Source organism: Rana temporaria, chromosome 5, assembly GCF_905171775.1.
Source record: "Rana temporaria chromosome 5, aRanTem1.1, whole genome shotgun sequence".
Lineage (NCBI taxonomy): Eukaryota > Metazoa > Chordata > Amphibia > Anura > Ranidae > Rana > Rana temporaria.
The window spans coordinates 400,838,132-400,859,555 of NC_053493.1; the positions used below are offsets into that span (position 1 = coordinate 400,838,132).

General features: G+C 45.0%; 1 protein-coding gene across 1 annotated transcript in view; it reads left to right on the top strand.

The window, feature by feature from the left end:
• Positions 1 to 21,424, top strand: part of TG (thyroglobulin) — a 426,102-nt gene that overhangs the window by 33,741 nt on the left and 370,937 nt on the right. The window contains exons 6-10 of the mRNA XM_040354673.1: positions 7,646 to 7,752; positions 12,564 to 12,707; positions 16,087 to 16,272; positions 18,275 to 19,351; positions 20,655 to 21,236. Of these exons, the coding sequence (XP_040210607.1) occupies positions 7,646 to 7,752; positions 12,564 to 12,707; positions 16,087 to 16,272; positions 18,275 to 19,351; positions 20,655 to 21,236 (2,096 nt within the window). The remainder of the gene's footprint in view (positions 1 to 7,645; positions 7,753 to 12,563; positions 12,708 to 16,086; positions 16,273 to 18,274; positions 19,352 to 20,654; positions 21,237 to 21,424) is intronic.

Here is a 21,424-nt window from a genome sequence, read left to right on the forward strand (position 1 = left end):
TTTTTTTTCTTTAGAGGTCCGGGGGCCCCCAGGGCCCCCGGATGGCAACCCCCCTTTTTTTAATTTTTTTTTTTATAAAAAAATATATATTTTTTCTAATATCTATATATTTTTATTTTTTATTAAAGGGACAATTTTTTTTTCTTAGAGGTACGGGGGTCCCCAGGGGCCCGGAGATCCCCAGGGCCCGGGATGAAAACACCCTTTTTTTTACCCTGTCACCAGGCTATTCATTTCAACAAAAATCTTCCCATTATATTATATGTACATTTATTCTATTTTATTTCCCTGTAAAAGCCTCCCTTGTGTAGACATCCAATAGCCTTGAGAATTCATCTTGGATGTGACAACAGTCCACGCAGACTCAGAACTATCATTTAACCACTTCTCTACTTTGGGTGTTTTTCAGATTTGGTGTTTGCAAGACTAAAACAGTTTATTTTGCTAGAAAATTACTTAAAACCCACAAACATTATATATATTTTTTTCTAACACCCTAGAGAATAAAATGGCGATCATTGCAATACTTTTTGTCACACCATATTTGCGCAGTGGTCCTACAAGCTCACTTTTTTGGGAAAAAAATCACTTTTTTGAATTAAAAAATAAGACAGCAATACATTTGGCCCAATTTTTTTATATATTGTGAAAGATAATGTTACGCCGAGTAAAATGGTACCCAACATGTCACGCTTACAAATTGCGCCCGCTCGTGGCATGGCGTCAAACTTTTACCCTTAAAAATCTCGATAGGCGACGTTTAAAAAATTCTATAGGTTGCATTTTTTGAGTTACAGAGTAGGTCTAGGGCTAGAATTATTGCTCTCGCTCTAACGATCGCGGCGATACCTCACTTGTGTCGTTTGAACACCGTTTTCATATGCGGGCGCTACTCGCGTATGCGTTCGCTTCTGCGCACGAGCTCGTCGGGACGGGGCGCTTTAAAAAAATTTTTTCTTATTTATTTTGATTTATTTTATTAATATTATTACCGAGATATACATCTTTAAAGTTAGGCCGTATAAAGACGTACAGCGGTTTGGAAGTGGCTAAGTGACACACTATAGTATTTCCCTTCACCCTCCCCTTGCATCTGCATAAAAGGTTATAAAGGGAAGTAAAAGGGAGGGGCAGAGGAGCTGGACCAGCATAGAGAGTAATTAGACACTCCCGGGAGAGGAGAGGGCTATAATGTGCATGCTAAGGGCACGCTCAGGCCTTGTACACATGGTCGATCCATCCGATGAGAATGGTCCGATGGACCGTTTTAATCGGTTCACCGCTGAAGTGGCGTGATGGTCTGATGTGCGTACACACCATCAGTTCAAAAACCGATCGGGTCAGAACGCGGTGATGTAAAACACACGACGTGCTGAAAAAAACGAAGTTCAATGCTTCCAAGCATGCGTCGACTTGATTCTGAGCATGCGCGGGTTTTGAACCGATGCTTTTGTGTACTAACCATCGGTTTGGACCTATCGGGCAGCGGTCCATCGGTTCGATTTTAAAGCAAGTTCTAAAATAGACCGATGGGCCGCACACACGGTCGGTTTGGACCGATGAAACTGGACTTCAGTCCGTTTTCATCGGTTTGGACCGACCGTGTGTACGCGGCCTAAGAAACCAACTCTTCCTGGAGACACATTGCAAGTACATTGAAATATAATTTATCACCTTCCCACCTGCGCTATACCCAAAAGATGGCTACAGCACGGCTCTCCAGTTCTGCAAGATTTTCCATGGAGCACGCATCAGGTGCGCTCTGTGGCCACACAGCGATCACAGATCATGGTAAAGGGCAAATCACAGCGGCCCTTTACCATGTGATTAGCTTTGTCCAATCACAGCTGGTCACATGTAAACAGACTTGCTGGTTATCGGCATTCCTTTCCTCGCACGCCGTCTCTGTGTGAGGGAAGAGGAGCCGAGCAAGGCTGACAGGGCACAGTGAGTACATTGTTTACTGTACACTTGTAATCAGTGAAGCTCTATCAGTGTCAGGCTGCACTGATTGGCACTAATAGGCTGCACTCATGGGCACTGATTGGCACTGATAGGCTGCACTGATGGACACTGATTATCAGTGCTCATGAGTGCAGAATATCAGTGCCAATCAGTGCTGTCTCACCAGTGCCTCCTCATCAGAGCCCATCAGTGCAGCTTATCAGTGCATATCAGTGCAGCCTCATCAGCACACATCAAGGAAGAAGAAAAATTACTTATTTGCTACATTTTATAGCAGAAACAAAGAAAAACGGTTGTTGTTTTTTTTACATTTGTTTAGCAAAAAATAAAAAACCCAGTGGTGATTAAATAACACCAAAAGAAAGCTCTATCTGTCTAACAAAAATGAAATAAAATTCCATATGGGTACAATGTTGCATGACCGCGCAATTGTCATTCATATTTCAACAGCGCTGAAAGCTGAAAATTGGCCTGGCCTGAAGTGGTTAAAGCAGAGCTCCACCCAAAAGGGCAAGTTCCACTTGTTTGCACCCTCCCCCCCCTCCACTGCCACATTTGGCACTTTTTTTGGGGGGAGGGGGGGAGCGGGTACCTGGTTTTGACAGATACCCGCTCCCACTTTCCAGCTCAGATTGCCACAGCAACCTAAGCCGGGAATTTTGACCCCCCCCCCCCCCTTCTCCCACAGACTTCTGGGACACAACACAGGTCCCAGAATACTATGGACCATTCACAAAGTGCTTGCGCAGTAGGAAACTGGCTGTAAAGCCACAAAGTTCCTTTACTTCAGATGCCGGCGCCTGAATCCAAAGCCAAGTGAAGAATCGGTTTGGGCGAGGACATCGAGGGATCCCTGGACAGGTAAGTGTCCTTAGACTAGAAGTCAACAGCTACAGCATTTTTAGCTGATGGATTTTCTTTTTTTGGGGGGAGCCTGGAGCAAAAGTAAGCAGTTAAAAAGCTTTATTTTTCACATGAGTCTACCTGCAATTTTTTTAAAGTTAGTGATGGTGGCATCTACATTCTGGGTGCCCAACCTGTGGCCCTTTGGAAAAGGTTCCAGGCATCCATCCCTAAACACATGTGGACCCTAAGTGGGAGTACTAGTCAGTACAGCACCCAGCCTCAGTCTGCCATTGACTTTAACAGGTTGCAGGCACCTGTGCCTCCCGGGCACACTAAAATGCAAACATGCATCCTGTTAAACAGAACGTCCCACACTCCGCTTGAGTGCTTCCGTCATATACCGCTTCCTATCAGTCTGGATATAGATATCAGATATTCCAACCAGTGGCATCTTAAGAGAATTATAGGCCCCCGGGCAATACAGTGCACTGGGGCCCTGTCTACACAATCGTGCACGAGAATTTACTGACAAAAATCATGAAATTTACTGGCAGAACCACATTTATTTTACTGGCACTGCAAAAAAAAGTACCTAAAATTACAGTTTTACAAATTTCTTCATTGACATGAAGGTTAGGTTACTATAACCCAGCCTTCTCAGAGTTTCCTCTTACATTCGAGTCTGCAGTATTCCCCCTTACAGTGAAAGGGAACTCTTATGTAAAGGGGAACGCTGCAGATCATGATGTAAGGGGGAACTCTGATGTGGAGGGGGACTAGAGACTACCTTATATCAGAGTTCACTGCTTTCTCTTTACATCAGAGTTCCCACTTACATCAGGGTCCTTGCACTGTAAGGGGGAATCCTGCAGACTCTGATGTAAAGGGGAACACCAGGAACTCTGATGTGTGGGGCACTCTGGTGACCAGAGACCACCTTCCGTAAATACACTAAGGTAAGGGGGGGGTCACTAATATTTTTGTATTCACTCCCCCTTACATCAGCAACCACCTGCCCCTTAGACTGGCCTGGCGGCACTATCACTGATCTCCTCTCAGGTGCAACATGCACGGCTCAGTCAGATGGCTCCAGCTTGGCTGCTCTGGTTTTATCCTACTGTCTCCTCATGTCTGACTTCTCCCGTGACCCCCATCCCGGAGGCGCTCCCACTCTTGACTCCTCTTCAGACTCTTCCTCAGAGACTGTAGACACGATACAGTTCTACAGTTCTGAGCCGCTGCTCTCCACCATTTTTTTTACTGGGGTTGCTGGGCAGCCGGTGGGGGCCCCCCAGGCAAGTGGGGCCCCCGGGCAACTTCCCAGCATGCCCAATGGAAAAGACAGCCCTGATTCCAACTGCTCTCAAGCACACAACGAGATGAGATTTGTTTGTCTGCTTAACATGGAGTGTTTAATAGAACCAAGAATGCAACCTTATATACAGTTTAAAGCGGTTCTCCACCCTAAAGTGAAGTCCCGCTGATCGGAACCCTCCCCCCCTCCGGTGTCACATTTGACACCTTTCAGGGGGGAGGGGGGTGCAGATACCTGTCTAAAGACAGGTATTTGCACCCACTTCCCGCCCGGCATTCACGGGCAAAAGACGGGCATTGCGTCACATCCCGTCGCCCCCCCCATTGTGTGCTGGGAACACTCGGCTCCCAGCACACAGTGGGAGCCAATCGGCGGGCTCGGGGCGACTCGCGCATGCGCCGTAGGGAACCGGGCAGTGAAGCCGCAGCGCTTCACTTCCTGGTTCCCTCAGCGTGGATGGAGGGGGGAGCAGCAGGGTGACGAGCGATCGCTCGTGCTCTGCTGCGGATGGCGCTGGACTCCAGGACAGGTAAGTGTCCTTATATTAAAAGTCAGCAGCTGCAGTATTTGTAGCTGCTGGCTTTTAATATTTTTTTGGGGTGGAACATCCGCTTTAAAGAGGAGGTAACCAGAACATAAATTAACATGAGCTAATTAACTAATCATTTACCCAGACGAGGTGACTCTGAGATATGACTTTCATCGATATGACGTCACGTCTCCTCATTCATCGCTATACAATACACATTATCATTAGTGTAAACACAGGACATCTTCACACAATAGCAGGGTCAACTAGCCCAGAGAACAGACAGATGGCTGGAGATGATGGCATCAGCATCTAACAGTATGTGTCCCAACAGTATGAACGAGTCACTCTTAAACTGCGTACACACGATCAGTCCATCCGATGAGAACGGTCTGATGGACCGTTTTCATCGGTTAACCGATGAAGCTGACTGATGGTCCGTCGCGCCTACACACCATCGGTTAAAAAAACAATCGTGTCAGAACGCGGTGACGTAAAACACATCGACGTGCTGAAAAAAATGAAGTACAATGCTTCCAAGCATGCGTCGACTTGATTCTGAGCATGCCTGGATTTTTAACCGATGGTTATGCCTACTAACGATCGGTTTTGACCTATCGGTTAGGAATCCATTGGTTAAATTTAAAGCAAGTTGGCTTTTTTTTTGGTGAAATAACCTATGGGGCCCACACACGATTGATTTTGACAGATGAAAACAGTCCATCAGACCGTTGTCCTCTGTTTAACCTATCGTGTGTACGAGGCCTAATAATTAACCTGTTGAGTTCAGAATCAACAAACAGTAAATAGTTCTTTACAGATATCCTGGAATATAGTGGCCCAGATTCAAGAAGCAATTGCGCCCGTGTAACCATAAGTTACACGGCGCAATTGCTTACTTGCTCCGGTGTAACGAGTTCTCCTGATTCAGGAACCTCGTTACACCGACTGCAGTCTAAAATCTGCGCGGCATAAGGCTCTTATGCCTTGCAGATTTTAGGCTGCATTCTTGCGGGGGCCGCTAGGGGGCGCTCCCATTGTGTATCAGCGTGTAGTATGCAAATTGCATACTACCACTGATTCACAAGCTTGCGCGGGCCCCGCGCAAGCCAGGTACGGAGTTTCCGTACGGCTACTTTTAGCGCAAGGCTGCCCTTTCTAATAGTAGGGGCAGCCAATGCTAAAGTATAGCCGGCCTTCCCGCGCCGTGAAATTAGAATTTCACGGCGTTTGCGTAAGTGAAACGTGAATGGCGCTGGACGCCATTCACGTTCACTTAGAAGCAAATGACGTCCTTGCGACGTCATTTGCCGCAATGCACGTCGGGAAAGTTTCCCGACGGAGCATGCGCTGTACGCTCGGCACGGGAGCGCGCCTAATTTAAATGATTCCCGCCCCCGGCGGGATCATTTAACTTGCCGGCGCGCCCTCGCAATTCACGGAGCTACTGCTCCGTGAATCGAGGGCAGCGCAAAATATTTGCGGGGGCGCAGGGCAAAATTGTTGCCCTGCTCCCCCGCAAATATCGCGCAATTCTACTTGAATCTGGGCCATTGTGGATAATAATTACATAATAATCCCACTTCAGTTAGTCCAAGATATAATTTCTCAGTCATCCTATGCCCCTAGTAAACATAGGATGATTTTAGACATAAGAGAGTCCGTGTCTGTCACACCCCCCATGTAGGTGTGGTTTACTTTATTATTATTTTTTTTATATTTTTATTAGGAATTTCAGTCGAGAAATTCACAAGAAAAATTAAATGAGAAAAACAAAAGGTAGATCAATCTACATACTGTATGCACTGTAGGGAAAGTACAATCACGAAGTAAAGATTTGTCTTACTATTACATTTTTATTTATTTTTTTAAAGTGGAGTTTCCATCCCAAATTTTTTTTTTCATTATTGTGCTCGTTAGACCTAAAAAAGAAAAAATGCCTGGAAATGCCTGTTGCTATGCAGTTCCACGAAATCTGCCTTTGGAATCACCTAGGATTCTGACATCATCTATTAAATGTTTGGGCCAGATTGACCAACAACCATCAAACCTTTTACAATTTAGAGCATTAATAGCTAGCAATCGTTGGAATGTGTAGTTCCTATGCACCGCTATTTTTACATCAGAAATATTTATGGATTTGTTGGACTTCCAATGTCTCAGAATCAGTGAACGAGTTTCTAGAAGTATGTGGGTTACTACTTACTATTACAATTTTGATCAATTGTACATTTCTGAAATACATTTTTTTTTTTTATTAATATTTTTATGCCTCTTGTTGATATTCACCCGTCTCTTCTTAGAGAGGGAGGTGCAGGCTCACACCACCAGCTGGATTGTTTTTATACTAAAACAGAGAAGCGATAGAATATAAAGATAACAGTTGCAGTTATTTAAAGCAGATGACATTTGCAAAACTATATTTTAAACCGCAGTCTTATATTTTATGCTTTGAGAATACAGCACTTGCCCGTCTAAGTTGCGGAGGCGTAACGTAAATCGGATACGTTACGCCCGCGCAAAGATATGCGGAACTGCGAGAATCTGGCCCTGACAATTTGGGCCCATTTTGGACATTTTTACTTAGGGGTGTATTCACTTTTGTTGCCAGTGGTTTAGACATTAATGGCTGTGTATTGAGTTATTTTGAGGGGACAGCAAATTTACACCGTTATACAAGCTGTACACTCACTACACAACATTGTAGCAAAGTGTCATTTCTTCAGTGTTGTCACATGAAAAGATAGAAGGAAATATTTACAAAAATGTGAGGGGTGTACTCACTTTTGTGAGATACTGTATCCAGGGATGTTATAGCAACTTTTAACAAAAAGTAGAATTTGTTTTTATTATGTTTTTATAAACTTACAAGAACGGGTAGAACATGCGGAGATGGAAATGAGAGATATTGTGTAAATTCTCTCAAACATCTGTTCTTCCAGATCCAAGCTCGGCTCAAGGAACTGATCATTATCCTCTTCCCCTCGCAGGTCTCCAGATTCCTTCAAGTCATTCAGTTCCCTTCGGGAATCTTTCCCAGAGATTTCGGGATACTGTTACTGCGCCGATCTGCTTGGCCGCGAGCTGGCGGGAACCGGTGAGTGCTGCCAGGTTCTAGAATTGCTCATCTTGTCCTCGGGAGACGCCAAGAATATTCTCAGCTAACCTCACTGAGCACTTTTCACATTTATTAAAGCGGTATTAAGCCAAAAATGTAATATATTGTAATATATTGCAGCTTACCAATGACTAGATGTGGTGGCTGCATTCGTTTTCTTTTTTAGGCTTTTTCCCCTCTGTTTTTTACCTGGCCATGAATAAGCACTAACCAAGTGTGAAACGCGTCGGCTGTTTTTGATTTCTGCTGTGTATTTGCGGTGTTTGCTTATGTTCCTTCAATAAAGACAACTCAAGAGTTCTTTGGTGTGCGGCCGTCCATCCGTCCTTTGCTACTTTCCACTGTTTTTACCTGGTGATCTGGCCAGTAACACACACCCTGTATTAGAGTGCCCCCACACTGGATGAAGGAGCACAGGGGGGCACCTTTAGACAGCAGCATTGTTAATCTGGGGGAAGGGGAGTGTAAAATGGACTAGAAAATTTAAATCCGCTAATACATTGAAGCCAAAACTCCAGCTAACACTATAGTCAGTTACAGCAAACAGTTGTGGTCTTTTTGGGATAAAGTTTTTACATAAATAAATAAAAGCTGATCATTACCACTTGTCAGTGGTAAATGGTTTGTCTCATCCCTCTAACTGCAACACCTGCAGAACAGATTGTTCAGTTGAAAAACAATATACTTAAGCTGGATACACACTATCCAATTTTCTTTAGATTTTTTTCCTTTAGATTCACCAAAACCATATAATATAAGGTCAAACCTAAACACTTTTAATTTGTATGCAATCAGACAGGCCACTATAGTTGAAGGTAAATCTAGCTTTACTGGCCAAATCACCAGGTGAAAATAAAGGCCCGGATTCAGATACATTATCGTATCTATCGGCGAGCGTATCGTATTTTAGATTCACTACACCGCCGTAACTTAAGGCGCAAGTTCCGTATTCAGAAAGAACTTGCGCCCTAAGTTACGGCGGCGTAGTGTAAATGTGACGGCGTAAGCCCGCCTAATTCAAATTTGGCTGGTAGTGGGCGTGTTTTATGTTAAACTATCATGACCCCACGTAATTGTCGCTGTTTTCGTGAAAGTATCCCAGTGTGCATGCTCCAAATAACGCCGCAAAGGCTCATTGGTTAAGACGTGAACGTAACTTACGCCCAGCCCCATTCACGGACGACTTACGCAAACAACGTAAAACGTGAAAAATTTGACGCGGCCCCGACGTCCATACTTAACATTGGCCGTGCCTCATATAGCAGGGGTAACTTTACGCCGGAAAAAGCCTTACCTAAACGACGTAAAAAAATGCGCCGGGCGGACGTAGGTTTCTGAATCGGCGTATCTACCTAATTTGCATATTCGACACGTAAATATACGGAAGCGCCACCTAGCGTCCAGCGTAAATATGCAACTAAGATACAACGGCGTAAGAGACTTACGCCGGTCGGATCTTAGTCAAATCTATGCGTAACTGATTCTAAGAATCAGGCGCATAGATACGACGCCGCACACTGAGGCCTTGTACACACGAGCAGACATGTCCGATGAAAACGGTCCGCGGACCGTTTTCATCGGACATGTCTGCTGGGAGCTTTTGGTCTGATGTGTGTACACACCATCAGACCAAAATCCCCCGCAGTGACGTATAAGACACCGACGTTCTCTAACACGCGAGTTCAATGCTTCCACGCATGCGTTGAATCAATTTGACGCATGCGCGGGATTTCGGGCCGCTGGTTATACGTCATAACCAGCGGACATGTCCGATGAGTTGTACTAACCATCGGACATGTCCGACGGACATGGTTCCAGCGGACAAGTTTCTTAGCATGCTAAGAAACTTTTGTCTGCTGGAAACCTGTCCGCTAGGCCGGACACACGGTCGGACATGTCTGCGGACCAGTTTCAGCGGACATGTTCAGTCGTGTGTACAAGGCCTCAGAGATACGACAGCGTATCTGGAGATACGCCGTTGTATCTCCTACCTGAATCTGGCCCTTTCAATTTGTATGCAATCAGACAGGCCACTATAGTTGAAGGTAAATCTAGCTTTACTGGCCAAATCATCAGGTGAAAATAAAGTAAATAAAGCCTGAAAAAGAATACTTATGCAGCCACCACATCTAAGGATTGGTAAGCTGTAATATAATTTTTGCTTTGGGGTCTATTACCACTTTAAACCATCAGTGTTTTTTAATTTAACACATTGAGTATGTAGAAACCTCCTAGAATGGAGTGCTAGATCACAGCAGGAGGCCCATCCCCATCTGGGGGGGGGGGGGGGGGGCGCGCCTCCGCGGAGCTGCCCGGGAGCTGGGAAGGAGCCTCATCCCTACACGGTCATGGAAGAGGCGTCCTGGAACAGAGCAGCTGGAAAAGTGATTGGAATGCATGTCCAGTTAAGTTCTTCACCATGGACTCAGGGCAGGAAAAGGTCGGTGAGTGAGGCACAGTGGATATCTGGAGGAGGCATACCAGGGGAGCTGGGTGCAAGGCCAGAGGAGTGACTGTGGGGTTTTGTGTCAAATTGATGTGGCCTGCGGACACAGGATTTTCAAGTTGGGCTAGCTGGGATCAGTAGTCCACCAACCAATGTAAGCTGCTAAACTACTAGGCCGCAAGAAGGGGTACTGCAGGCCCCTGGCCTACTAACAATTCAGCAAGTCAACAAGAATCTAGGATAGGGTGACCAGACATCCCCGGTTTCCGGGGACAGTCCCCGGATTAAGGACACTGCCCCCGGACCAAGTCTGTCCCCGGTTTTGTCCCCGGATTGGATTTGAACAGGGGCTGGGGCAATTTCAAAGGCAGTCAGTGCAGAATTTAAAAAAATTATCTGAATTACACCATTCAGCTCCACCGCTCCTACTAGCTTAGGGGGGGGGGGGTGTATTTTTTTCCATGATCTTTGCCCCTTTTTAATGATCATGTGCTGGTCGGAGCTGAGGGAATATTTCTTCAGTTTCAGGTGAATGCCCATTCAGCTCCGCTCGCATGTTCTTCTGCCCTGGCTCGATCACGGCCAGCCGCCTGCCTATCTTCTTGCCTTCCCTGGCGGAGTGATCTTCCTCCGCTCCCCACCCAGTAGTAGCCACGGCCTGGAAAGTAAGACTTGACAGGCTGTGAGGCGGGCGGCGACGGGCAGAGAGTCGCTGATTGCCGCCATTACTAGTAAAAAAAAAAATATGTCCCCTGATTTCATTTTAAAAATCTGGTCACCTTAATCTAGGACTATTCAGAGTAATCCTTTATGTAAAGTGAAGATGATGAGGCGATAAGGCTAATAGTTCACAGTGAAGTTTGTGCAGGAGGAGAGAAGTCCTGGGAGTAACAGTCCGTGGGAGTCAGGGATGGACTGGCCATTGGGACTACAGGGAGTTTCCCGGTGGGCCGATGGCTCAGTGGGCCGGCTTCAGTGACAGCGGCCTGGGAGTTTCTCACTTTTGCCTAATCTTGTCCCATAAGGGGGGGGGGCACCGAACTGATTCTTTGCCCCGGGAGAAATAATGTCTAGCTTCCCCACTGGTACTGCCTATAAGAGTACCAGTACCAGCCGTTCTACTCTAATAAAGTAAAACGGCTAGTGGCTAGTAAAGGGGGAGAGGGGGCTTTGGTGGCCGGGGGGTGGGGGGAGGAGTTGTCCGGCCGCTGTGGGAGAGACCTGTCAAAGTGGGCCAGTCTGGATGAAGTCCAGGGCCAAATTTTTGTCCCAGTCCAGCCCTGGTGGGAGTTGATGCATAGGGGGAGTGACAGCCTGCAGGAGTTATGCAGGGGAAGTGACTGTGAATATTACAGTCTATCAGTTCTTCAAAAAATCTATCCATTTAACCAATTCAGTAACCAAGATGGCAAAATGATCTGTTCTATGGGCATCCATATCCCCTTTCCCCAACCAAGTTATATCCCCCAAATAAACAAACCAAAGCAAAGCAAATGACTGTTCGTTGTCTCTGAGAGTGATAGATGGAGGTCTGGCAGCAGGGTGATATGGTGGATGTTAGTAACTAGTAGCAACCATCCGCTACACTCCCATGCTGCCTCCTCACTTCCATAGAGCCCCCAACCTTCCACAGTGGCCTGCAGTGCCCCTTAAACTCCCACAGTGCCCCCAGACACTGGGGGAGCCCTCAGCTCCCACAGTGCCCACCAACCTCCCATAGTGACCCACAGGCCCCCCCCAACCTTATATAGTGACCCACAGTGCACCTTAACCTTGTTTAGTTCCCCCAGATCCCCTGAGAGCATCCACAGTGTCCCTAACCTCCCACAGTGCCACCCAGCACCCTGCATTGTCCCCCCAATGTGCTACAGAGCCTCTAGTCTTTTGTGCCCCCAACCTCTAACAATTTCCCCAAGCCCCTAGTTGGGCCCTACAGTCTCCCATAGTGCTCCAGCCTCCTGGAGAGACCCCATCCCACACAGTTGCTCCCAGCTCCCTCTAGAAACCTCATCCCCTACATGTCTGCTACAGAGTCCCCTAACCCCTTTCAGAACCCCCATCCCTTCATAGTGATACCTAGCCCCAATCAGAGCCTTCCAGCATTTCAATACATATTTGTATTCCCATACTTTAATTGTGTGAGTATACTATTGGGGGATGAAAGTCTATGGAAGAATATACCAGACCCTGGTCATAACAAGAACCACCGATCTAGAGGATAGCTTTAGGCTGATTAAATTCACAGACTCAGTTGAGGTGTAACTGATGAATACTCAGTTAATACCTGCTGTATTGAATTCCATCTATGATATGTGCTTATCTATTCTTCTGTGCCATATTATAGGAGTAGAGCTCCTGCTTGATGAAGTCTATGACACGGTCTTCTCTACATTCACCCGTTCACGAACATTCACCGAAACCGCCATCTATCGGATCCTACAGAGGCGATTTCTGGGAGTACAGCTCATTACGTCTGGCAAGTTCAGATGTAAGTATTCAAGTTGAATATTCTAGAATCCACAACTGAAAAGACTGTTGTTTTGGGTGAATTTACAATGCCTTCAATACCAGTGGTCATATATCTATTGCTTTTATACAGCACATGCCTTATGTACAATATTAGAAAGCATGTATTCCCATTGTAAAGCACCAAAACACAGTGGGCCAGATTCACATAGAATTGCACTTGCGCCGCGTATCAGAGATATGCTACGCCGCCGTATCTTACCTGGCTCTAAGTCTAATCCAGGAAGATTTTGCGCCGTAAGTTACGGCGGCGTAGTGTATCGTATTTCAAATTGGGCGGGTAGGGGGCGTGATTCATTTAAATGAAGCGCGTCCCCGCGCCGATTGAACTGCGCATGCTCCGTTTCGAAATTTCCCGCCGTGCTTTGCGCGAAATGACGTCGCAACGACGTCATTTTTAGAACTTCGACGTGACTTACGTCCATCCCTATTCACGGACGACTTACCCAAAAAAAAATAATCAAATTTCGATGCGGGAACGACGGCCATACTTTAACATGGCAAGTCTATCAATACGCCGCAAAATAGCAGCTTTAACTATACGCCGGATAAAGCGGACTAGAGACGACGTAAGAGAATGCGACGACCGTGCGTACGTTCGTGGATCGTCGGAAAAAGCTCATTTGCATACCCGACGCTGAAAACTACGCAAACTCCACCCAGCGGGCGCCAAAGTATTGCATCTAAGATCCGAAGGTGTACAAAGCCGTACGCCTGTTGGATCTTACCCAGATGCCGTCGTATCTTGGTTTGAGGATTCAAACTAAAGATACAACGCGGGAAATTTGAAAGTACGCTGGCGTATCAGTAGATACGCCGGCGTACTTGCTCTGTGAATCTGGCCCAGTGGACCTATAGGAAACTATAGGCCATCCATTTAGCTAAATTCAAACCACGTGGCTTTGGCCAGCCAATTGTGATATACAGTCGATTTTTGTACTGAATACAATTAAAGTGATGCTAATATGCCTAGTAATTCACAGAGCCCAGGTGTTCCTCCATGATCAGTATATGGGTTAAATGTAAACACAGGAGGGGATGTGAACTGTCTACATCAGGGAGCTCCAAACTTTCTAAACAAAAGGCCAGTTTGCACAGCGGTCCTTCAGACTTTAGGGAGAAGGGGTTGTGGGCTGTGGTCAGTGGGAGTGGAAAATGTCCTGGCATCAATGGGATTAAATAATACCCCATCTATGGTATTAAGGGGTGTGTCTCATTGTTGGTGTCTGTGCAAGGAATAGTGCCCCATTATTGGTGTCAGTGGTAGGAATAGTGTCCCATCATTGGTATCAGTGGGAAGAATAGTGTCCCATCATTGGAATCAGTGGGAGGAATAGTGTCCCATCATTGGTATCAGTGGGAGGAATAGTGTTCCATCATTGGTATCAGTGGAAGGAATGGTCCCCTATCATTGGTGTCACTTGGAGTAATAGTGCCCCATCATTGGTGTCTTTTTGAGGAATTGTCCCCCCTAACATTGGTGTCACTGGGAGGAATAATGCACCATCATTGTTGTCACTGGGAATAATAGTGCCCATCATAGGTATCCCTGGGAGGAATAGTGCCACATTCTTTATGTATAGTGCCCATCATTTGTATCCCTATGAGGAATAGTGCCGTATTCTTGGTGTCAGTAGCAGGAAGTATGTCCCATTGTAGTAGTCAGTGGATGGAATACTGCCCCAGGCACTTCTGATATGCACTCCAAACATATCCGTATCTCTTCTTCTACATGGGAGCAGGGAAATTGGTAGTTTACAGAAGATAGGAAGGAAGATATCCTTTATTGCAGCTCCCAAGCGACAAGAACAGTTGGGTGTACACCAAGACCAATGACAGGAAACTTTGAAAGGTTTCCTTTGCTTTCCTTAGATAGAAAGATAGTTGAGGTAAACCTTCCCTTTGGGGATACAAATAGTAATACAATCTAATGAATGTACCAGCCCTTCTGCACTCGGAATACCAAAGTAAAAAGGTGAAGGTGAGGGGTAACAGCAGCCATTTACAGCCTGTAACGAAACGTCCCACACTTCGTTGAGGGCTTTAGTCATATACCACTTCCTCTCAGTCTAAATATATATATATCAGATATTCCAACCGCTGACAACTACAAACAAGGCAATACTAGTTTGATTGCTGAACGTGGACTGTTTATTAGAACAAGAATACAAGTCTTAGGCCTCGTACACACGGGCCAGAATCTCGTCAGGAAAAAACGTTGTTTTTCCTGACGAGATTCTTGGCAAGAATCTCTTGCCGCCCGAGTGTACACACAGGCCTTTCAAAAGAACTGTGCTTCTTTTGAAAGGCAAGAACGCAGTGACGTCATCAGTACGACGAGCATGCACTCATCACATTTGATGCCGTTGCTGCCATCTTGCGTCACCCTACCTATGCCGTGGAAGCTACCGCGCATGCGTCAAAGTAATTTCGAGCATGCGCAGGTTTTCCACAGCGACAGGTAAGTATACAGATGCTCGGGTTTCTCGTCGGGAAACAGGCCGACAAGAATTCCAACGAGAAAATAGAGAGCAGGATCTCTATATTTTTCTCGTCGCGATTCTGGCCAGATGAGAAACCTGAAAGCCTCGTACACACGCTCGGTTTACTCGGCAAGAAAGCTCTGCCAGCAGTTTTCTTGCTGGTTCTTGCCGAGAAAACCGAGCGTGTTTACGAGGCTTTATATACAATTAAAGAGGAGGTTCCCCCCTCCTACTCATATTACTCTAACAATACACCTGTAACCAGAAACATAAATTAACATGAGCTAATAACTAATCCCTTAAAGCAGCTGATGTGACTCCCTAACTACAATACACATTACCATACATATCAACCCAGAACTACTTCATACAATTGCAGGGTCAATTAGCACAACCAACAATGGGTGAAAGACTCTTGGAAACCATACTAGACTTATTTACATTATAGCAGACAACAGACAGACAGGTAGCTGGAGTTGATGACATCCGCATCTTCTAACAGTATGTGTCCCAACATTATGAATCAGTCACTATTTCTAATATGGCATATACAGGGTTCCCAGAGTCTGTGTGTCTTGGGGGGACATGGACCTGAATCCAAAGTAACACCACCTCAGGGGTCTCCAGGCATACAGCTCACAAAGAGCACCGTTCCCCTCAAATGCCAAGGCCCATAATCGGTAGGCAAGAGGCTAGCATTCAGTCCCCTCCAAAAGCCTCTGTGCCAGGTGAGTCGTCACACAGCCTTTACAAGTTTTTATCAGCAATTTACCCTCCAAAGTTTTCATACCTGTCTATAATTACTTAAGTAGGAATGCTACTAATCACTTTTTCTGGGTCCATTGGTCTTCTTCACAGGTCCTTCAGCATGTGAGATCCAGAGGTTTACTGCATCCCAAATGGGGGATATATATGTGCCAACTTGTGATGAAAATGGTGACTTTGTGCCCACCCAGTGCCAGGCTAATGGACTGTGTTGGTGTGTGGACCTCACAGGACGGGAGATCTATGGATCTCGAGTGGTGGGAAAGCCTCTACAATGTGGTAAGGAATCCAAATGTAATAGGATGTGTACATTTACTATTTCATTGTTGGTTAAGGACAACTAACAGCTGCTCATGTTTATTTACTGCAAAGAAAGTTAATTGAAACCAGTGAAGTACTTAGTACTCTTAGGCCCAGTACACACGGTCGTTCCAAACCGATGAGCATGGTCCGACAGACCGTTTTCATCGGTTCACCGCTGAAGTGGCCTGATGGTCTGATGTGCGTACACACCATCGTTCCAAAAACCGATCGGGTCAGAACGCGTTGACGTCAAACACACGACGTGCTGAATAAAACAAAGTTCAATGCTTCCAAGCATGCGTCGACTTGATTCTGAGCATGCGCGGGTTTTGAACCGATGCTTTTCTGTACTAACCATCGGTTTGGACCGATCGGGCAGCGGTCCATCGGTTCGGTTTTGAAGCATGTTTTAAAATTTTGGACCGAAGGAAAACAGACCGATGGGCTATACACACGGTCGGTTTGGACCGATGAAACTGAACCTCGGTCCATTCTCATCGGTTTTGTCCGACCGTGTGTACGGGGCCTCACCAGCCAAAGTTTGCCCATTCATTAAAGGGACTGAATACAAAAGGACCAATCACTGAAGTGGCAGAAAGCACAAAACTGCACACTGGTGCAGCGGTAGTGAGCGCAGAGGCAGGCATTAGTGCAGTGTCAGGTGAAATGGTGACGTGTCATAGAAGTAATGAGAGAGGGGGCAGAGAATGGGTGTCAGGTGCAGCAGTGACAGTGGGGGTTGGTTTATGGGTGTGGTACATGGGTAGAGGGATGGGGCAGGGGTTTGCATTAATGCATAGTGGTTGGGGCATGGTGCGGAGAAGGGGAGTGCAGGCACAGTGTTGATGGAAAGGGAGGAAAGGAGGTTATAGAATGGTTCGTCACAGTGAGTTACTGGTCCCTAGAGCAGCCTTTTTCAACCAGGGTGCCCAGGCCATTGACCCATATAGAAACATCAGACTGGAAAAAAACTTTAAAGTTCTTTATTTACAAGGAAATAATTGGTTTGCACTTGTTCTTGTTGATTTATTGAGTTGTTTATGAGAACCTGTGACAGGAAAAATGGAGAAGAGAATCTGGTTAGACACTTCAATTCCTTTTCCGAACTACAGTAGAAAAAAATCACTATTGAAATCTAATTTGAGCTATCATCAACACTTCACTTTAATATTCCCTAATTTTTCAGGCCTGTTAAGTGATTTAGAAATTCAGGCCCAGATTCACGTAGGAGATACGACGGCGTATCTCCAGATACGCCGTCGTATCTCTGAGTGTGAGGCGTTGTATCTTGGCGCCTGATTCAAAGAATCAGATACGCCAGAATTTGTATAAGATACGACCAGCGTAAGTCTCCTACGCCGTCGTACCTTAACTGCCTATTTACGCTGGCCGCTAGGGGCGTGTACGCTGATTTACGCCTAGAAATATGTAAATCAGCTAGATACGCCTATTCACGAACGTACGCCCGGCCGTCGCAGTACAGATACGCCGTTTACGTAAGGCTTTTTCCGGCGTAAAGTTATTCCTGCTCTATGAGGCATAGATGAGGCGTACCAATGTTAGGTATGGACGTCGGAACAGCGTCAAATTTTCCGTTGATTACGTCGTTTGCGTAAGTCGTTCGCGAATAGGGCTGTGCGTCATTTACGTTCACGTCGAAAGCATTGGCTTTTTGCGGGTTAATTTGGAGCATGCGCACTGGGATACTTCCACGTAAAAAGCGTCATTTACGTGGGGTCACAAGAAATTAACATAATACACGCCCACATGTTCCACATTTGAATTAGGCGGGCTTACGCCGGCCTATTTACGCTACGCCGCCGCAACTTTGCTTTGAGAAAATTGCACTTGCCTGTCAAAGTTGCGGAGGTGTAACGTAAATAGGATACGTTACGCCCGCACAAAGATGCGCTCTCCTACGTGAATCTGGGCCTCAATGTGTACCTTAATTTGTATTTGTCTTTGTTCACTTCTACAGATATCTACCAGGACTGCCCTGTAAAAAGAAGACAAGCTCTTTCTACTCTATTCTACGGACCAACAGGTCACTTTGTTCAACAAAGTTTGTTCTTGACACAAGGGGAAGAGTTGGGAACCAAGATAGGCTTTAATTATTGCCCATCCTACATAGTGGAAACCTTCTCAGATTCAGGACTACTGTTTGAACTGGCAACAAGTGTGGGACGTCCTCTCGAGAGTTTCATTGTTGAAATGATTAAGGGAATTTTTGAATCCAAGGAACAGATCCAGCTTGCTCTGAAATTTACTTTTAACCCTATAAGATTTCAACAGAATCTGTTTGGTGGAAAATATCTCAAGAACTTGGGTTCATTCAACTTTACAGGAGCAATTGGTGCAAAAAACAAATTCAGTTTTAGTGATTTTTTCCAGCAGATTGGTCTAACAGGATTGTACAGTGGAGGGAACTTTAAAGAGCTTGCTAAGTTATTCTCTTCTGAAGAAGATTCTTATTTGAGTCGTGATGCCAACATTTCAAAACCTGTCTTCGACCTTCACCAACCTATTCTGGCTAGTTTTGGTCGCACTGTAAATTTACAGGAAAACCAGAAACGAGTTGGGTTCTTTTCATCCGTCTTAGAACGTAAAGAATTTGCAGCCTTACTCCGAGACATCGCTTCCATGCCACCAAGTATTGCTGAGGATATTTCTGAGGCCGTGAAGATAATTATGGCTTCTAAAGACTGCAGAAAAGGCAAGGAGGCTCTTGTTCCAACTTGTACAAAAGAGGGCAAATATGAAGAAATTCAGTGTGATCAGTCTGAGTGTTGGTGTGTAGATGAAAAAGGACGGGAAATTCCAGGATCGAGAACAATGGACAAGAAACCAAAATGTCCATTAAAATGTGAGAAGGAAAGAGAGAGTAAAATACTCCTAAGGAAAAGTCAGCCTGCTGGATCTGATTTGTTCATTCCAGCCTGCGACCAGAACGGGAACTATAGAGCGGCGCAATGTACCGGCAAACACTGCTTTTGTGTCGATTTAGAGGGCAGGAATATTCCAGGAACTCAGAAACTGTTTGGAGAAAATGTTCAATGTAAGTTTTAATTTGTCTTAGAATAATGTAGAGTTAATAAATTGTAACCAAATGCAAACAGTGAAGAAACATGGCACCTTGCATTATAGATAACCTGGGTTAGCTATACCAGATAATCCTCGAACATTACAATCTTTTTTTTTATGAATATTCAGCGAGTTTTCTTGATTTTAATATACTTCTACTAGACAATCGTGACCTAAATGGATTAGGTTATGGCATCAAAAAAGAATATAACCAATATAACCAATGCAGATAAGAATACCTAAAGAGAGCCTTGCACTTTACTTGCTGGTAACTTTCCTGTATTTGGTTCTCCTGCCCCGCCTCCTATTCTCCAGCCACTACTTTTTTTTCTGTGTGGCCATCTTGGTTTAAATCATCATCAAGAGCCAACTATTTCTAAAGACACACCACCGGATCCCATTAATACAATAGGAGATGTTGTGTTGTCTAAAGCTGGCTATAGATGATTCTTTTTTTGGTTGGGTATTTGGGGGGTATTAGGCTGAAAAAAAAAACATCTAGATTCCTCTCAAACCAACTGGCCGCAGCTACTGATCAACCAAAATTTTCCAACATCTCCATTCGAAAGAAGTCAATCTAACGTTCGACTTCTGTTGAATCAGGGCAGCCAAATATGGATTGAAATTCAGCTGGTCCCGTTTGAACTGGCCATATTTCGATTAATCTATGGCCAGCTTTCATTTGTTTAAATGCAGGAGCACATACCCACAGTATTTTGACACTGGATGAGTTACAGCCTCCTGGGTATTGTGAGTGACCAAGATTACCCAGGAGGCTATAGGAAGGGTAAACTTATGTGACTTGCACCTAGGCTAAATCACCAGAAGTCAGGGATAGCTGAGAGTACATTACATCTTTTGAAGTATTTGTGTTTGACTTTTAAAGAAATCATTTTGCATGTGGGGATGGTGTAAGCTAGGCAAAATGCAATTTTGCTAAAAGGTCCATTAAAACAGCTTTTTTTAGTGTCCCTATAAATATCTATATCTATACCAATCTATATATAACACCTACCAAAGGGTTAATAGATATGAGCTTGGGCAACCTTGGAACTCATCTTTAACCCAGACTCTGTGAGGCCCTGTCATTCCCCATCCTGTAGCTCATGGAAGCAAAAGCTAGAGTTTGGAGTTTGGGTTAGGGATGAGTTCAGAGACACCCAAACTAATTTCTAAAGCTAAAATGTAGAGGAAATGAACAGAGTGTTTAAAAGTTGGATGTTTTGGGAGGTATTACCGTGAATATAGTTATGACTGTTTTTCTTGTCCTTTTTCAGGCCCGAGTTATTGTCAGATGGCTGCCAGCAATGCCTTTGTTCAAACAGCTAACATCCTCTTATCTGGTCCTGAGGAACTTCCTGAGTTGTCCAAAGTTTACATTCCCCAGTGTACCCTTAATGGTGAATGGAGCAATGTGCAGTGTAGTGGTCCCACTGAACAAGCCTTTGAGTTCTATGAGAGATGGAAAACACTGAATGCAAACATCTCTTCACTTGAAACTCTAAGCGTACTGCTAACATATAAAGAGTCAACATTGCAGAGATTTTCCAACTTTCTCCAAAAACTGTATGACCAGGGACACCAGAATGTGTTTCCTGTGCTCTCCCAATACATCCGTTTCAGTGACCTTCCAGAAGATGTTCTATCTGGGAATCTAACCACAGTGCCATCAGATAATTTACTGTTCAACCCTTATATTTTTTGGAGATTGTTGACAGGTAGTTTGAGTAACTATCCAGGTTCGTACAGTGATTTCTCTTCACCACTTGGCCACATTGAGCAACGTAGCTGTTGGTGTGTTGATCTTGATGGGCAGAAAATTCCAGGAATGGAAAATGTGTCAAAGAAGGTCCCAAAATGTAAGTAGAGGATTGTTTTTTATTATCTGCCAGCTGCTCCATTACAACCCAATAAATACATTATATAAAATGTTAACTTTTAGTCCTAAATATCATATATAGAAAAAAATATATAAAAAGCGATATATTGTAAGTAGAGCTAAAGCCCAATTTGTTTTTATTTTGTATAGGGTGAGGGAGGGTTTACC